This window comes from Electrona antarctica (genome assembly GCF_951216825.1).
Source record: "Electrona antarctica genome assembly, contig: scaffold_123, whole genome shotgun sequence".
NCBI lineage: Eukaryota > Metazoa > Chordata > Actinopteri > Myctophiformes > Myctophidae > Electrona > Electrona antarctica.
In genome coordinates, this window is record NW_027638227.1 from 187,487 (window position 1) to 202,459 (window position 14,973).

The following is a 14,973-nucleotide window of genomic DNA, read 5'->3' on the forward strand; positions in this document are numbered from 1 at the left end:
TAGAGAGATGGGGAGACCCCTTACCCCTGTTACTGAACAGTGCTAGAGAGATGGGGAGACCCCTCATCCCTGTTACTAGAGAGATGGGGAGACCCATCACCCCTGTTACTAGAGAGATGGGGAGACCCCTCACCCCTGTTACTAGAGAGATGGGGAGACCCCTCACCCCTGTTACTGAACAGTGCTAGAGAGATGGGGAGACCCCTCATCCCTGTTACTAGAGAGATGGGGAGACCCATCACCCCTGTTACTAGAGAGATGGGGAGACCCCTCACCCCTGTTACTAGAGAGATGGGGAGACCCATCACCCCTGTTACTGAACAGTGCTAGAGAGATGGGGAGACCCCTCATCCCTGTTACTGAACAGTGCTAGAGAGATGGGGAGACCCCTCACCCCTGTTACTGAACAGTGCTAGAGAGATGGGGAGACCCCTCACCCCTGTTACTGAACAGTGCTAGAGAGATGGGGAGACCCCTCACCCCTGTTACTGAACAGTGCTAGAGAGATGGGGAGACCCCTCATCCCTGTTACTGAACAGTGCTAGAGAGATGGGGAGACCCCTCACCCCTGTTACTGAACAGTGCTAGAGAGATGGGGAGACCCCTCACCCCTGTTACTGAACAGTGCTAGAGAGATGGGGAGACCCCTCACCCCTGTTACTGAACAGTGCTAGAGAGATGGGGAGACCCCTCATCCCTGTTACTGAACAGTGCTAGAGAGATGGGGAGACCCCTCACCCCTGTTACTGAACAGTGCTAGAGAGATGGGGAGACCCCTCACCCCTGTTACTGAACAGAGCTAGAGAGATGGGGAGACCCCTCACCCCTGTTACTGAACAGTGCTAGAGAGATGGGGAGACCCCTCACCCCTGTTACTGAACAGTGGACATACACTAGAGATGGGGAGACCCCTCACCCCTGTTACTAGAGAGATGGGGAGACCCCTCATCCCTGTTACTAGAGAGATGGGGAGACCCCTCACCCCTGTTACTAGAGAGATGGGGAGACCCCTCACCCCTGTTACTAGAGAGATGGGGAGACCCCTCATCCCTGTTACTAGAGAGATGGGGAGACCCCTCACCCCTGTTACTAGAGAGATGGGGAGACCCCTCACCCCTGTTACTAGAGAGATGGGGAGACCCATCATCCCTGTTACTAGAGAGATGGGGAGACCCCTCATCCCTGTTACTGAAAGAGCTAGAGGGATGGGGAGACCCCTCATCCCTGTTACTAGAGAGATGGGGAGACCCATCATCCCTGTTACTAGAGAGATGGGGAGACCCCTCATCCCTGTTACTAGAGAGATGGGGAGACCCCTCATCCCTGTTACTAGAGAGATGGGGAGACCCCTCATCCCTGTTACTAGAGAGATGGGGAGACCCCTCATCCCTGTTACTAGAGAGATGGGGAGACCCCTCATCCCTGTTACTAGAGAGATGGGGAGACCCCTCATCCCTGTTACTAGAGAGATGGGGAGACCCCTCATCCCTGTTACTAGAGAGATGGGGAGACCCCTCATCCCTGTTACTAGAGAGATGGGGAGACCCATCACCCCTGTTACTGAAAGAGCTAGAGAGATGGGGAGACCCCTCACCCCTGTTACTAGAGAGATGGGGAGACCCCTCACCCCTGTTACTAGAGAGATGGGGAGACCCATCACCCCTGTTACTGAAGAGCTAGAGAGATGGGGAGACCCCTCACCCCTGTTACTAGAGAGATGGGGAGACCCCTCACCCCTGTTACTAGAGAGATGGGGAGACCCCTCACCCCTGTTACTAGAGAGATGGGGAGACCCCTCACCCCTGTTACTAGAGAGATGGGGAGACCCATCACCCCTGTTACTGAAGAGCTAGAGAGATGGGGAGACCCCTCACCCCTGTTACTGAACAGTGCACATACACTATAAGGCCATATCTTGCCACCTTATCCCTTATTATCCTTAAACTATAGCTTTAGGCATTTTTTGCGACCGCATTTACTACGAAAATGTGCATTTCCCGTCAGTCCATTAGCCTGTCCGTTACGCCGGGGCTCCACCGGACGCGTGCGTGCGTGCGTGCGTGCGTGCGTGCGTGCGTGCGTGCGTGCGTGCGTGCGTGCGTGCGTGCGTGCGTGCGTGCGTGCGTGCGTGCGTGCATGCGTGCGTCAAAAAAAACGAACCGGGGCAATTTTAAAGCAGTCACGCAACGCAACGCATCGTAGGCAGTGGAGCCACCCTTCATTGATTAAAAAGGGAACATTCCCTGCATGGCGGTGACGGAGACGCGACGCTGACGCGCCCGGTGGAGCCCCGCCGTAAGTCACCCCACCCCTCCATATATGGTCATGCCTCGTGACATCATCAGGGATCTCCATGCGGGCATATAGGCCTACGTATGTAGTCGCGACATAGACATAGACATTGCCAGGGGCCCTTCCCCATATATGGGAATGTCAATATATGGCCATGTGGTCAAGCCTCGTGACATCATGCCATAGACACTGACCTCATCTAACCCTGGACCTGACGTGAGGTACATTTGTGACTGGGTCTGGCAAATAGGCCCTCATCTCGACCAGAGTAATTTTTCAGTTTTTTACAGATTATTAAAGTACAGAATGTAAGCTTTCATATGATGTATCATTCAATGAAATTGGAAAATATTTGAAAAAAATATGACCATTTTAAAATGATTGTGCCGTTTTACCCAAAGCTGAGAAAATCCCCTTGTTCACAACATGTTCACAACATTTCAACACCTAGAGCTGGCTAGCCTACTTTGACTTATAAATGTATACATTTAATTTGCCCAAATCAATAATCTGTTGGAATGAAAACCTTCTTAAACATTCAAACTGTGTTAATATGAAAAAAACGAAAATCACAACAAAAAAAAAATCAAGTTTATTTTAGATTTTCTGCCTTTTCATTATAGGCGAGATGAGGACCATTTTGCTAGACCTGGTCACATTTGGTTACATTATTTTGTCCACTCTCTCTTTGATTTATTTGATTTCCTTCAATTGTATCTACAGTATGACTCACTACAGTATGACTAACTACAGTATGACTCCATCTCAAGGCTACTCTGGTCAAAAGAACAAAGGAGAACATCATGGTTGCTGTCTGGAAGAATAAACCACCTAACTCTATTTTTGAGGTTTTGGAAAAAAATGTATCTCTCATAATAAATCAATGCTATTGAACACCCTTCCTGTCTGTGTTGGTTATCCCATTTTGGGCGGGAACCCCTTTTGGTGCTTGGACAAAAACCTCCTAACTCTTGAGCTGGATGTTTTTTCATTTCCTGAAAAAAAAAGATTTTGGAGTTAGGTGGTTTCTTCTTCCAGACAGAGCAGAGATATCTAATGCTTATTGTCTTATAAGGGACTGGGAGGAGTTCATATGCTTTTTATATTATAATTGTCAGCGAGATCCTGCAGGCGTTACGGGTCAATTCTTTACACTTTTCGGAGTTCAATTAACACCCTGTAATTTTACTGTGTGGCGGCCTTTAACCCATTTAGGCCTGACGTCGAAATAAAAAAAATGTCGTTTTTCTGAAAAACCTTGTGTTTCTGTATCAGTGGTGCTCCATATTTCATGTCAAGGATCCTCAAAAATTATATGTAATATGCCTCCGCCCCCCCCGCCCCCCCATCTGAAAATATGTTGTTCCAGGGACCTCCCCAGAAGCAAATATTTGAGTTAAAATGTCCACTCTGTAATAATATATATTACAAAGATTGGAGGCACATTTTCACGATTTTTCAAAAATAGCAGATCTACAAGTTCATAGCGCGGCACTCGGTGCCGCGCTATGAACTTGTAGATCTGCTGTTTTTCAATAGTTAAAACACCAAAAGGGGTTCCTGCCCTGAATGGTTTAATACCACTCTCCTCCAGCAGTCACCATAATGCTCATCCAAGCAGAAGTCCAATCATTTAGGTCTCTCCCTCCAGCCCCTCATTAACCCCCAAAGTGTCAACCATCTCATTAACACCCCCCCCCCCCCCCAACCATCGTTGCCCCGAGAGTACATCTCTGCTATAAACCATGCTTTCAAAATGTCCTGCGCAGAGAGCTTAAAGCATTGTCTCCTGTCCAAAGTGCAATGCTGTAGGCTATACTGTAGTAGCCTACTACACAAGTGGATAAAGATGTTTTCATTATTTATTTTTCACCATACAGGTGGTATAGCTTGAGCTATAACCTCACTACATTTTCAGCACCTGCACATCAACATAAATTAGCACAACAGATGAGTGCACATTGTTCATCACAACAGTGAATTCTCCATCTCCATTTGTAGCTTTTACAGTCCTATGTTTTATTCATTCATTCGTTCTCGTGTCATAACGTGTCTTCAGCCACATACATTACCAACTATACTGTATATTAGATACAAAGTAGCTAGATACTGTTACGTATAGTAACTTGTAGTGAGTTTTTTTGTGGTGTCCCTGCAGTTATTTTCTTATGGTAACAATAGCTAGCTATATTTAAAGGGGAATTTCTTCCTAACCCTTTTTTTACAAAAGTAAGTTGATAATTATGTATATTGACAAAAAAAAAAGATATAGAGGAGCTGGTCCTGGAGGAGTCTAACTCCTATTCAATCGTGCAATTGTTTTTTGTTTACATCTGTTCTAGATGATGTGACAGCAACACTCCATGCATTGTTGACACTGCACTCTTCCTGGTCTATGTGAGCTGACGTTAGACCCCCCCAGGAGCAGCTCCAGCTCCAGCTCCAGCTCCCCTATATCTTTATTTATTTTTTTATATATATTTTGTATCAATATACATAATTATCAACTTACTTTTGTAAAAAAGGGTTAGGGAGAAATTCCCCTTTAAAGTAGCTCTGGTCCATAGCCTTACTGCTCTTGCTGCCGTTAAATGCGTCGGCATTAGAGCTATGGGACCAGAGCTATACATTTAAAGTGGTAGCCTATCTTGCCAAACACTGGCTGTAGTACGCAAGGACAAAATATAAGTTGTTAAAGTCATGATGCGTTTTGAATAGCAGCTCGGGCCCCATTTCATTTACATTATCAATGGCCACTGGCCTGCGTCCCATCTTTCAATTATCATTCTTTGTTAAGCCATTTAGGCCTGACGTCGAAATTTAAAAAATGTCTTCTAAATATTCTGACAGTTTTCTGAAAAACCTATGTTTCTATATGTCAGTGGTTCTCAAACTATTTCATGTCAAGAACCCCTAGAATTATATGTATTTGGCCGCCGACCCCCATCTCAAAATATGTATAGTTCCAGGGACCCCCCAGAAGCAAAGATTTGAATTAGAAACGTTCGCTCTGAAAGACTATATTTTCAAAGATTTGTGCCACATTTTCATGATTTTTCAAAAATAGCAGACCTACAAGTTCATAGCGCGCCACTCGGTGGCGCGCTATGAGCTTGTAGATCTGCTATTTTTCAATAGCTAAATTAAAACATCAAAAGGGGTTCCCGCCCAAACTGGGTTAAGGCCTTTTTATTCAGCTTGTCTGACGTGAGTCATCACTGGGTCCTCCTGCAACGTTGAGCCCAATGTATCCTAAACGTCAGAGGGGCCGCGAGCGAGTCTGAGGCGGTAATGAGTTTGTGCGAGAAGACGGGGTCAGGACACAGTGTGTGTGTGTGTGTGTTAATTAATCTGTTCCCCGGGTGGGAGGAACTGAAGCGAGATGATGAGATTTAAGGGAGTAAATGGGTGTGCGGCTCTCGAAGCTGTCCTCCGTGTGAGTGAGCGAGGGAGAGCCGGGTTAGAGAGGCAGGGCGAATGGCCGTTGCCGTAGTAACCAGACAACTTCCAACAGGCCTCATGTCGCTCAGTCAGTCAGTCATGACAGGCCCGCAGCTCCACAGGAACATCAAACCCAGAGAACATGGTGTCCCTCTAGACAGACAGAGGTGTACTATTCACAGTGTGTCAAGTAGGGATCATTTTCTTTGTGCTCCACGACAAGCAATCACTGATCTTCAGTTATACAGTAATATATTCTGTTAATGTAACTCTGAGAGAGTGTGCAAATGAAAGCAAATACATTTGGTTCCATTTTCTACTCTCTGAGTTACATTAAAGGGGAATTAAGCTCTTTAGGCCGGTTGGTTGTATGGTTTGTTATCCAGTCCAGGTTAAAGACTATAGAGCAGGCTGCATAAGGCTGACCTTATAGTACACTGTGACGTAAGCCAGTGGTTCCCAAAGTGGGGTCCGGGGACCCCCAGGGGTACTTGAGGGAGTTCCAGGGGGGACCCAGCTAAATGAAAATTTGGAACCAAATGGACCCTTATGGGTCTGTAACTCAGAGAGTGTACAAATGGAACCAATTGGACCCTAACGGGTCCATTTGGTTCCATTTGTACGCTCTCAGAGTTAAATTAGCATTGATTTTACAATATAAATTGGGGGTCCCAGAGATAGAAATGCTATTAAATTGGGGTCCGTAGACTAATGCATGTCCAACTGGGGGTCCTTGAAATTAAACGGGTTGAAAATCACTGCTAGAGCCATAAAAATCTTCTCTTATGGGGGTCCCTGGCATATCTTTTCAAATGGGGGTCCACGGGCTAATTAGTGTCAATTTGGGGGTCCTTGACATGAAAGAGTTTGGGAAACACTGACGTAAGCAGCGCAGCTCGAGATAATCAAATTAATAAGGGGTGTATATAAGTATTAGATTTGGATGTGTCAATGTGCAGGCATTGACCAGCTAGTACAACCTGCATGGCTCTGGTGGTCACACCTAACACACCTATGAATCTCATTACCTGCAGCTGTGTTGCTTATAACCACCTGCCATGTTTTTCATTTGCTGTAGGTTTTAACCCATTTAGGTCTGACCCCAAAATTAAAAAAAATCTTCTAAATCCTCCAGTTTTCTGAAATAAATATTTTCACGATTTCTCAAAAATAGCAGACCTACAAGCTATGAGCTTGTAGATCTGCTATTTTTCAATAGCTAAAGTATAACAGAATGCTTGAAACACCAAAAGAGGTCCCGCCCAAAATGGAAATGGAAAACTACAAAATGAATCGTAGACTTTCAGGATTTTACTTATATTAGCCATGTCGACTGAACTGAAGGCAGTTGGAAAAATAATTCCACATTCAACCAGGGGAGGTGCCAGGGAGGCACTAAAGCGTTTAAACTTCGTTGAAAAATAAGGAAGAGCTGACTAAACAAGCGATTTAAACGCTCGTTTGATGCCGCAACTTGGATTTTCTTGGCCGTTCCTAAATTAAATTTAGTTTAGCTCGTTAACAGACCTTCATTTTTTGGATACAATCTGCAGAAAACAGTAAGCAGCGTAAGTTGTGGAAACATGCGCCGTTTCTGAAACGCAAATGGGAGGGCTTGGGTTCGTGACCTCATCTCGGAGCTACAGAATGAGCGTAGGGACTGAGGGAACGTATCGGGGCTATAGATTTTACTGCGTTTAAACAAATTCAGTCGAATTTTTTTTTCCAGTTTGCGATGCAGCATGGCCGGGCTTGCGTGCGTGCGTGCGTGTGTCTGTGTGTGTGTGTGTGTGTGTGTGCGGACGAGGTGGCCCCCACACATGGATTCCCAGAAAACCCAAATACGGTATATTTCTCATTAAATCTAAATGGATATGGGGAGAATTTCTCATTTCCAACGTGGCACCGAGCCCGCGACGTGTCGGGCCTGATCCGTCACCGCTTTTTCCAGTAACGTCGTTAAGATCCAAAACGCCTGCTTTGGGGAGGAGGGGGGAGACTAGTGCACCTGTCTATGCGTTTCTCCTGTCAGTTCCCCTCAACGCGCACATATAGGATCTGCTTTTTAGTATTATTTTTTCCAGGGGACAGTCTTGGCATCCAGGTGTGTGCCAGATCTGCTGCGTGTGCCCAGGGCTCCTGATGGCATCCAAGCCCCCATGGTAATCAGCTCACTCTGCCTGCTGTTGCAGCCTCCACCTCCTCACCGCTCCTCCTCCTCCTCCTCCAGTGGCTCGTTGCTGAAACATCTGGTGGTTTTACATGCAGCTCACACCACCTGGCAGACAGACACCTCAACACACGGGCGAGACGCAGTAAGGAGCCGAGCCGAGCAGTGCTCGTCTCCGCCGCTCCTCCACCACGCAGCACCATGAAGCCACCAGTGGTGGACCAAAAGTAGGCCTATATACTCCACAAGTACACAAAGTATTCAATAGTACAAAGTAAAACAATATTTTGAATATGTGTAGTATCTTTTTTTTAATATGCATTGCTGTAGTGTAGGGTGTAGGGCAGGCCATTGCTGAAATTTGTAAACATAAAAAGAAAAGTTGTTTTTTTAATAGTGAAAATTGCAGATCTATTTCACTATATTTTAAATAGGTCTTAAGTGGGTGATTCATAATATATTATTATTATTATTACCCATATTATATATTATATTATTGTAAGTACAATATTTCTATTTGAAATGATAGTGCTACAGTACTCAAGTAAATGTACTTAGTTACTACTGGCCACCACCAAGTAAATGTACTTAATTACTACTGGCCACCACCAAGTAAATGTACTTAATTACTACTGGCCACCACCAAGTAAATGTACTTAATTACTACTGGCCACCACCAAGTAAATGTACTTACTACTGGCCACCACCAAGTAAATGTACTTACTACTGGCCACCACCAAGTAAATGTACTTACTACTGGCCACCACCAAGTAAATGTACTTACTACTGGCCACCACCAAGTAAATGTACTTACTACTGGCCACCACCACACACACATATCCCTGAGGATGAGGATTACATGCTGACTGACAAACTGGTGGCTGCACTGGAGACAGATCATGATAAACGCTTAAACGCTGAGGGTTCCAAAGCTATGATATCATGAAAACACAGAGTCATATATATATATATATATATATATATATATATATATCCCATTTAGGCCTGACGTCAAAAAAAGAAAAAAAGAAAAAAAGGTTTCCTGAAAGAATATATATTCAAAAATTTGTGCCGCATTTTCACGATTTTTCAATAATAGCAGACCTACAAGCTCGTAGCGCGCGAGCTTGTAGGTCTGCTATTTTTCAATAGCTAAATTATAACAATGTTTAAAACACCAAAAGGGGTTCCCGGCCCAAAATGGGTTAAATAACGTAGTTAACATAGTTCATGAAGGATAACAGGCATGATGCAATATTCATCATGGCAGTGCTAACTCTGTACATGCAAAAAACTATGAACAAAATAAAAATAATACCATAATAGTAAATGTAATAAAATTAACTATAGTTCAAATTAAATGTGTCAGCTGCATCAAGACGAAAGAAAACACAACGGCATTATGCAGCAATTAAGTCAATTTAATCATAGAAGCACAAGGCATTAACATATCTGTAATTAATTTTTTTTATCAAATAACATTTATAAAACTATTGTGCAAAACAATGTCATTTTTATCTTCTTCAAAGGCTCCGCACCAGTGGATAGTCATTGTCCTCTTAAATTAGGAAATATAACAAGTATGCATAATTTAAACAGCAATGGTAAGCTTATATACTATATTTACATTTTTTACACCAGACCTGGTTGTTGGGCGCCCCATGACTCAACGATAAGGAATGAGGCGACTTTTACAATCAGCAAGAAAGTCAATAACCTGTACAGGGGGGGGGGGAAATAATGATATAAAGAAGTGATGGAATTGTCTTGCTGTTTGGCAGACGCCTCTAAAGCATGATTTATACTTGGTTGTGCGCCGTGACGTGCACCGAATGTCGCCAAGGTTGTAGATTGACAACTTTTGTTTGTATAAATCATGCTTAGGAAACCCAGGCATTTGGCTATTCCTTAAGTGTTAAAAAGTTGGATCAATTTCAAACAGCGTTTTTTTTTTTTTTTATCTGGACAGGACTGTACAAACAACAGTTAAAACTTGTCAAACATGCAGTCTACAAGCAAATCAAAACCAAATTCACAAAATAGGAAATAAATACAACCGTATAGATACATTTCAAGTTACTATACCTTTTTCTGTCAAAAGAGATTAACCAGAATCACGGTTCGGCTCTGTCTTTACTTACTATTGGCATACATAGTAAGGGCAGAAAACAACCACGGATTACTTTTTCCGGTGAAATATCCCTTAATAAATTGAATTATCTTTGACTTATAATGTTGAAATTAAGGAGTTTTGAAATGCAGAAAAAACAGACACTTTCATAGGAACCACCTTGTGCTGACAAATTTTGACAAATAGTTCATTCATGGCATCTTTGTGCATTTTCACACTTTTTAAATAGGGTCCGTTTTTCCTTTTTTGATTTAGTTGTGGACTCAGCCATTCATTCTACATGTGTTTTCCAGTATGTCCATTTGCTGAGAGTCCCTTAGTGTTTGTCCACCTCACACACATACAGCAGGTGGTCCTCGGGGGACTTCCCATGACTCTTGCTGAGATGCAGCTTGATGGCGTGCTTGCTGGCAAATTTACGGACACAGAGCTGACAGCGGAACACCGTCCCGCTGCCGCCGCCGCCGCAGTCATCTTGAGACTGTGGCAAAGAGAGGAAAGAGTCCAGGCAGGGCACTAGTTTCTCCAGAGTCAGAGTCTTAGAGTCTCTAACAGTCTGTTTGGGGGACAGTTTGGCCAAGTCCCTAATCCTGAAACCCAGGTGGGCTTCCAGGTGGCAGATATAGGCAGCTGGGGTTCTGATCTGCGAGGCACAGTCACTGCAGTAGAACACTGGCTGGCCCGAATCCAAGTTCTTCAGGAATTTGGTTCTGCCGGTACGCCTCAGTTGGTATTTGACGTTAGCCAGCCAGTGGCTGATGGTGGTCATTGATAGGCCGGTGAAATGGGACACGTGCATTCTCTCCTGCGGGCTGAGGTCATTGATGATGTACTTCCCGTCGGATGTCTGCCGTAGACCGCTGGCGAACTGGGCCTGCAGTAGGAGCAGGTGCTGGGGATTCCAGTTGGAATGGCGGCCCTTGCGCTTGTGACCATGTAGAGACCCTTCCGCCTCGTCCGGGGTGGAGCCCACCGCCTCTGCCCTGTCCGCGATGCGGGACCGCTGGGGGGGCTTGGGCACGTGGTGAGACTGCGTCAAATTCCGCAGCATGTCTGATATGTCGGACAAGGCGTTCTCGTGGAGGGGGCTGCTGGACGTGTAGGGCGACACCACTGTCAGCTTTGCAGGGGTGATGAGAGCGGAGGGAGAGACGGATGAAGCTGTGGATGAGGGGGTCAGGGGAGCAGAGCCCACAGAGCCTCGTCTGTCACTCTTCCCTTTTGTCAGGTCCATGGGTTGGTCATCGCTGGGCTGGCTGCAGAAGCCACGGTCCGCTTTAGGCTCCGGCTTTTTGGTCTGTGCAGGTGGGGCGGCCACAGCGGCTCTCTCGCCCATGCTCTGGCTCAGCCTGGAAAGGAGGCTCAGGGGATCTTGGTTTGGCAGGGACGGCTTTGCAGCCTTCCCAAGGTGGATGTTCATCACTGACTGAAGAGCACTTAGGGGGTTGACGAAAGGCTGCTCTGGAGGCAGGTGGCCTGTGATGATGGCGGTGCTGCAGCTCAGAGCAGAGGCCAGCGGGGATTTGACGCCAGACTCTCTCTTGGGCTCTGTCGCAGGGGACGACCTGTCACCGTGGCTGCCTTTGTCACTGTTGGCCGGGGTTACGGCCCTCCACTCCCGAGGCGAGTCGGCTCCTCCCTTGACGGACTCGCCAGCCTCGCTGCTGCAGGGCGAGAGACGCGGCTCCCTCTTGGGAGACCGCTGCCTCACGCTCTGCTCCACTTTGGCTACTTTCTCGGTCACCTTCTTCACCAGCTCCTCCATGGCCTGGAAGTTGTTGCTGGGGAGGGGGGAGGACTGGGTGAGGGGCGGGGAGATGAGAGGCTGGTTCTTGAGGAGGGAAAGGGAGGAGAGGGAAATGTCGGCCCCGGAAAACATGAACTTGATCGGGGAATTCTTCTCCGAGCCGACGTGGGAGAGCTTCAGGGCGTTGGGAAACTGGTAAGCAGCATGGATGCTGGGGTAGCCCCCCCAGCTGGGGTTCCCACTCTGAGCCTTGCTGATGGCCGACGTCACAGTGTTCTCCAAAGACTTGAGGATGTCCAGGCCTCCCTTGGGGCTCTCCTTCAGGTCCTCTTCAGTCAGATAGTGATACTTGGAGTTGGAAGTGTCAAATTTTTCCTCCTTCTCTTCGTCTTCCTCCTGGCCTTGGACGTCGGACGCCTGCAGTTCACTTTTGATCGTCTCCTCCATGGTGCATACCTCCTCCACCTCCTCCTTCTTGATCTCTCGGAGGGGAGGGGAGGAGGCTGGGGGAGTCGCGGTGATCGGTGGGGGCGGAGGGGAGAAGGTGGAGGGAGCGAGTGGGACCGACTGCACCCTCTCCTCGGTGGGAGTAGCCACCCTCGCGGGGCTCGGGCAGGTGGCCTCGGGGAGCGGCCGGATCCTCTTCCCCACAGAGCTGGTCACCCGCAGGAAGTGGCCCGTCACCATCATGTGCGTCCTCAGCTCCTGCAGTGTGTTGTGGGAGCTCCCGCACTCCATGCACTTGAGGATCTGTGCTTTGTTGGACTCGAATTGCCAAGCGTAGCTGCTGCCGTTCTGGTGGCCATATCGGTTATTAGGGGCCGCGTACGGGCTGAAGGGGCTCTTCCGCGAGGCGTCACTTGTGTCCGAGTGCGAGAGCTTGGATTTGGGGGTCCCTTCTCTAGAGTGCGGAGAGGCGGCGAGGTCCAAACCCACGAAGTTCCGTTTCCTAGACATCGCTTTGACCGCCACAGGAGCCACGGGCTCCTTCAGAGGCACCTTCTGGTAGTGTTTGGTCTTGATCATGTGGACGCTGAGGTCCTGGAGGGACTCAAAGGAGTGTCCGCAGTACATGCATTTCAGAACCTTCTGGGCGTCCTCCTTCCCTTCCATCTCCATCAGTGACCGCTTGCGGGGCTTGGACCATCTCTTCCCGTCGCTCCCAATCCTGCCGTGGTTGTCGTCGCGGTAGTGACCGGTGTCGTTCATGTGCACCGTCAGATCCACCAGGGTGTCGTAGGCGGCGCTGCAGCCCTTGCAGCGGAACTTGCTCGCCCCGGTGAAGATGGAGCCGAACAGCCTGGGGTTCTGCCGGTGGAGCTGGACCGTGCTGAAGAGACTGTGTTCGGCCGGGAGGCGGCCGTGGGAGTGGGCGTGCTGCTGTAGCGTCTTGGCTACCGCCGACTGGTGCCAATCGTAGCTACTGCTGCTGCAGCTGCTGCTGCTACTGGTGCTGTTGCTGCGGACCGGCTTCTCCACGGGAGCTGCGGTCTGCGTGGGTGCGGGGTTAAAGTTCAGAGGTGACCAGAAGGAGCTGGTCAGGAAGCTGGAGTAGATAGTCTTCATCTGCTCCAGGGTGTCCATGCCTATGGCGGGCAACTCCGCTCCGCCGTTCAGAGGCACCGCTGCTGCCGCCGTGGTCAAGGACGGCAGCTCCGTTTTCACAGAGGGGCTCTCAAAGTCCGATAGGTTGTCGCTGGCCTCCTCGCTCACGTGCGACTCGCTGTCCATCTCCTGTCCAGAGAGGTCTGCAGGCCCGTCTGCTGGCTCCGGGTCGCACGCGGGTTCTTCCTCGTCGGGCCCGTCGCCGCAGTCGGTCCCCTCGTCATCGTTTACGGAGAGGTCGTCCTCATGAGAGACGGAGGCCAGGATGTCTCCCGCCACCTCTGTGTCCTCTCCGGTTATCTCCTTTCCGTCCTCAGGAGAGTAAACTGTGTGGAGACAAAGGAGAGATATGTCTTAGAATAGCAGATGGCAATCACAGTGCGTTTTTTTAACCCATTTTGACCTGAGATCAGATTCTAAAAATGTCTTCTACATCCAGTCGTTCTTCGATTTTTCAAAAATAGCAGACCTACAAGCTCGTAGCGCGCCACTCGGTGGCGCGCTATGAGCTTGTAGATCTGCTATTTTTCAATAGCTAAAGCATAACATAATGCTAACACCAAAAGGGGTTCCCGCCCAAAAATGGGTTAAGATGAAAAACCAAGCTATTCCTGGTATTTTGGAATATATTTAATTTATATTTAAACTGGCACAATCATTTTATTAAATTAATTGAAATTGAATAATTATGTGTTTTTCCCCTTCCTTTATGATTACGTTTTCTTTTTTCCCCTTGTTTTGGCCACCCTGCCGACAGGGGGTTCAATCTGCAAAGGGAGAGGAAAAGCACTTTGAAATCCTTAGTGTGTTAGAATAACTGGAGGAAAAAACAAAAAGTTTCCTATGTTGCTATGTGTGCCCGAGGACTCCCAGGGATAAATGAGCCATCTGTGTGGGAGCCTTTAAAGCTGCGCTGAGAAATTACAGTCATCCCATTCCACCTCATCAGCCGTTGAGGTGTTATTTTCCTCCAGGCGAGCCTGTATTTATACACTCTACCCCAGCCACACGGAACTTATGCCTCCCCTCTCTTCACTCCTGCTATTGGAGGAAAACAAAAAGGAAAGAAATATCTTGGCAAAAACATAATGCGCCATTTTATTTATCTCAGGGCGCAACAGCTTGAAATGAAAACTAAATCTGAAATTAATGAAGCCCAATCTCGCCGTGGCGTTCTCCTCTGGGGTAATAAATGAGTTGGATCAACCTCCATCTGTCAGTTAATATGTCTGACGCCTCTTCATCTGCCTCTCTGCTGAGGGCGTGCACGTGCACGGCAACATCCCCCCCCCCCCCCCCCCCCCCCCACGCGCTGGCACTGGCACGCTCACACGTGTGGACATGCTATATACAATATACATACTGTTTATATCAACACACACGCACGCACGCACGCACGCAAGCACGCACGCACGCACGCACGCAACGCACGCACGCACACACGCACGCACGCACGCACGCACACACAGACAGAGGCTGGATGAACTAAACCAAATACCGGTATCACAATATTTTGACCAAATACATGTATATTGTGATTTCTGTCTACATTTCTTTGAATGTTTCAAATATCTTTGCAATAACGCA

General features: G+C 47.7%; 1 protein-coding gene across 1 annotated transcript in view; it reads right to left on the reverse strand.

The window, feature by feature from the left end:
* Positions 1 to 9,314: 9,314 nt before the first annotated feature.
* LOC306918270 (teashirt homolog 3-like) overlaps positions 9,315 to 14,973 on the reverse strand; it is a 36,607-nt gene continuing 30,948 nt past the window's right edge. The window contains 3 exon segments of the mRNA XM_079531144.1: positions 9,315 to 11,819; positions 11,822 to 11,841; positions 11,843 to 13,712. Coding sequence (XP_079387270.1) covers positions 10,351 to 11,819; positions 11,822 to 11,841; positions 11,843 to 13,712 — 3,359 coding nt within the window. The 3' untranslated portion in view covers positions 9,315 to 10,350.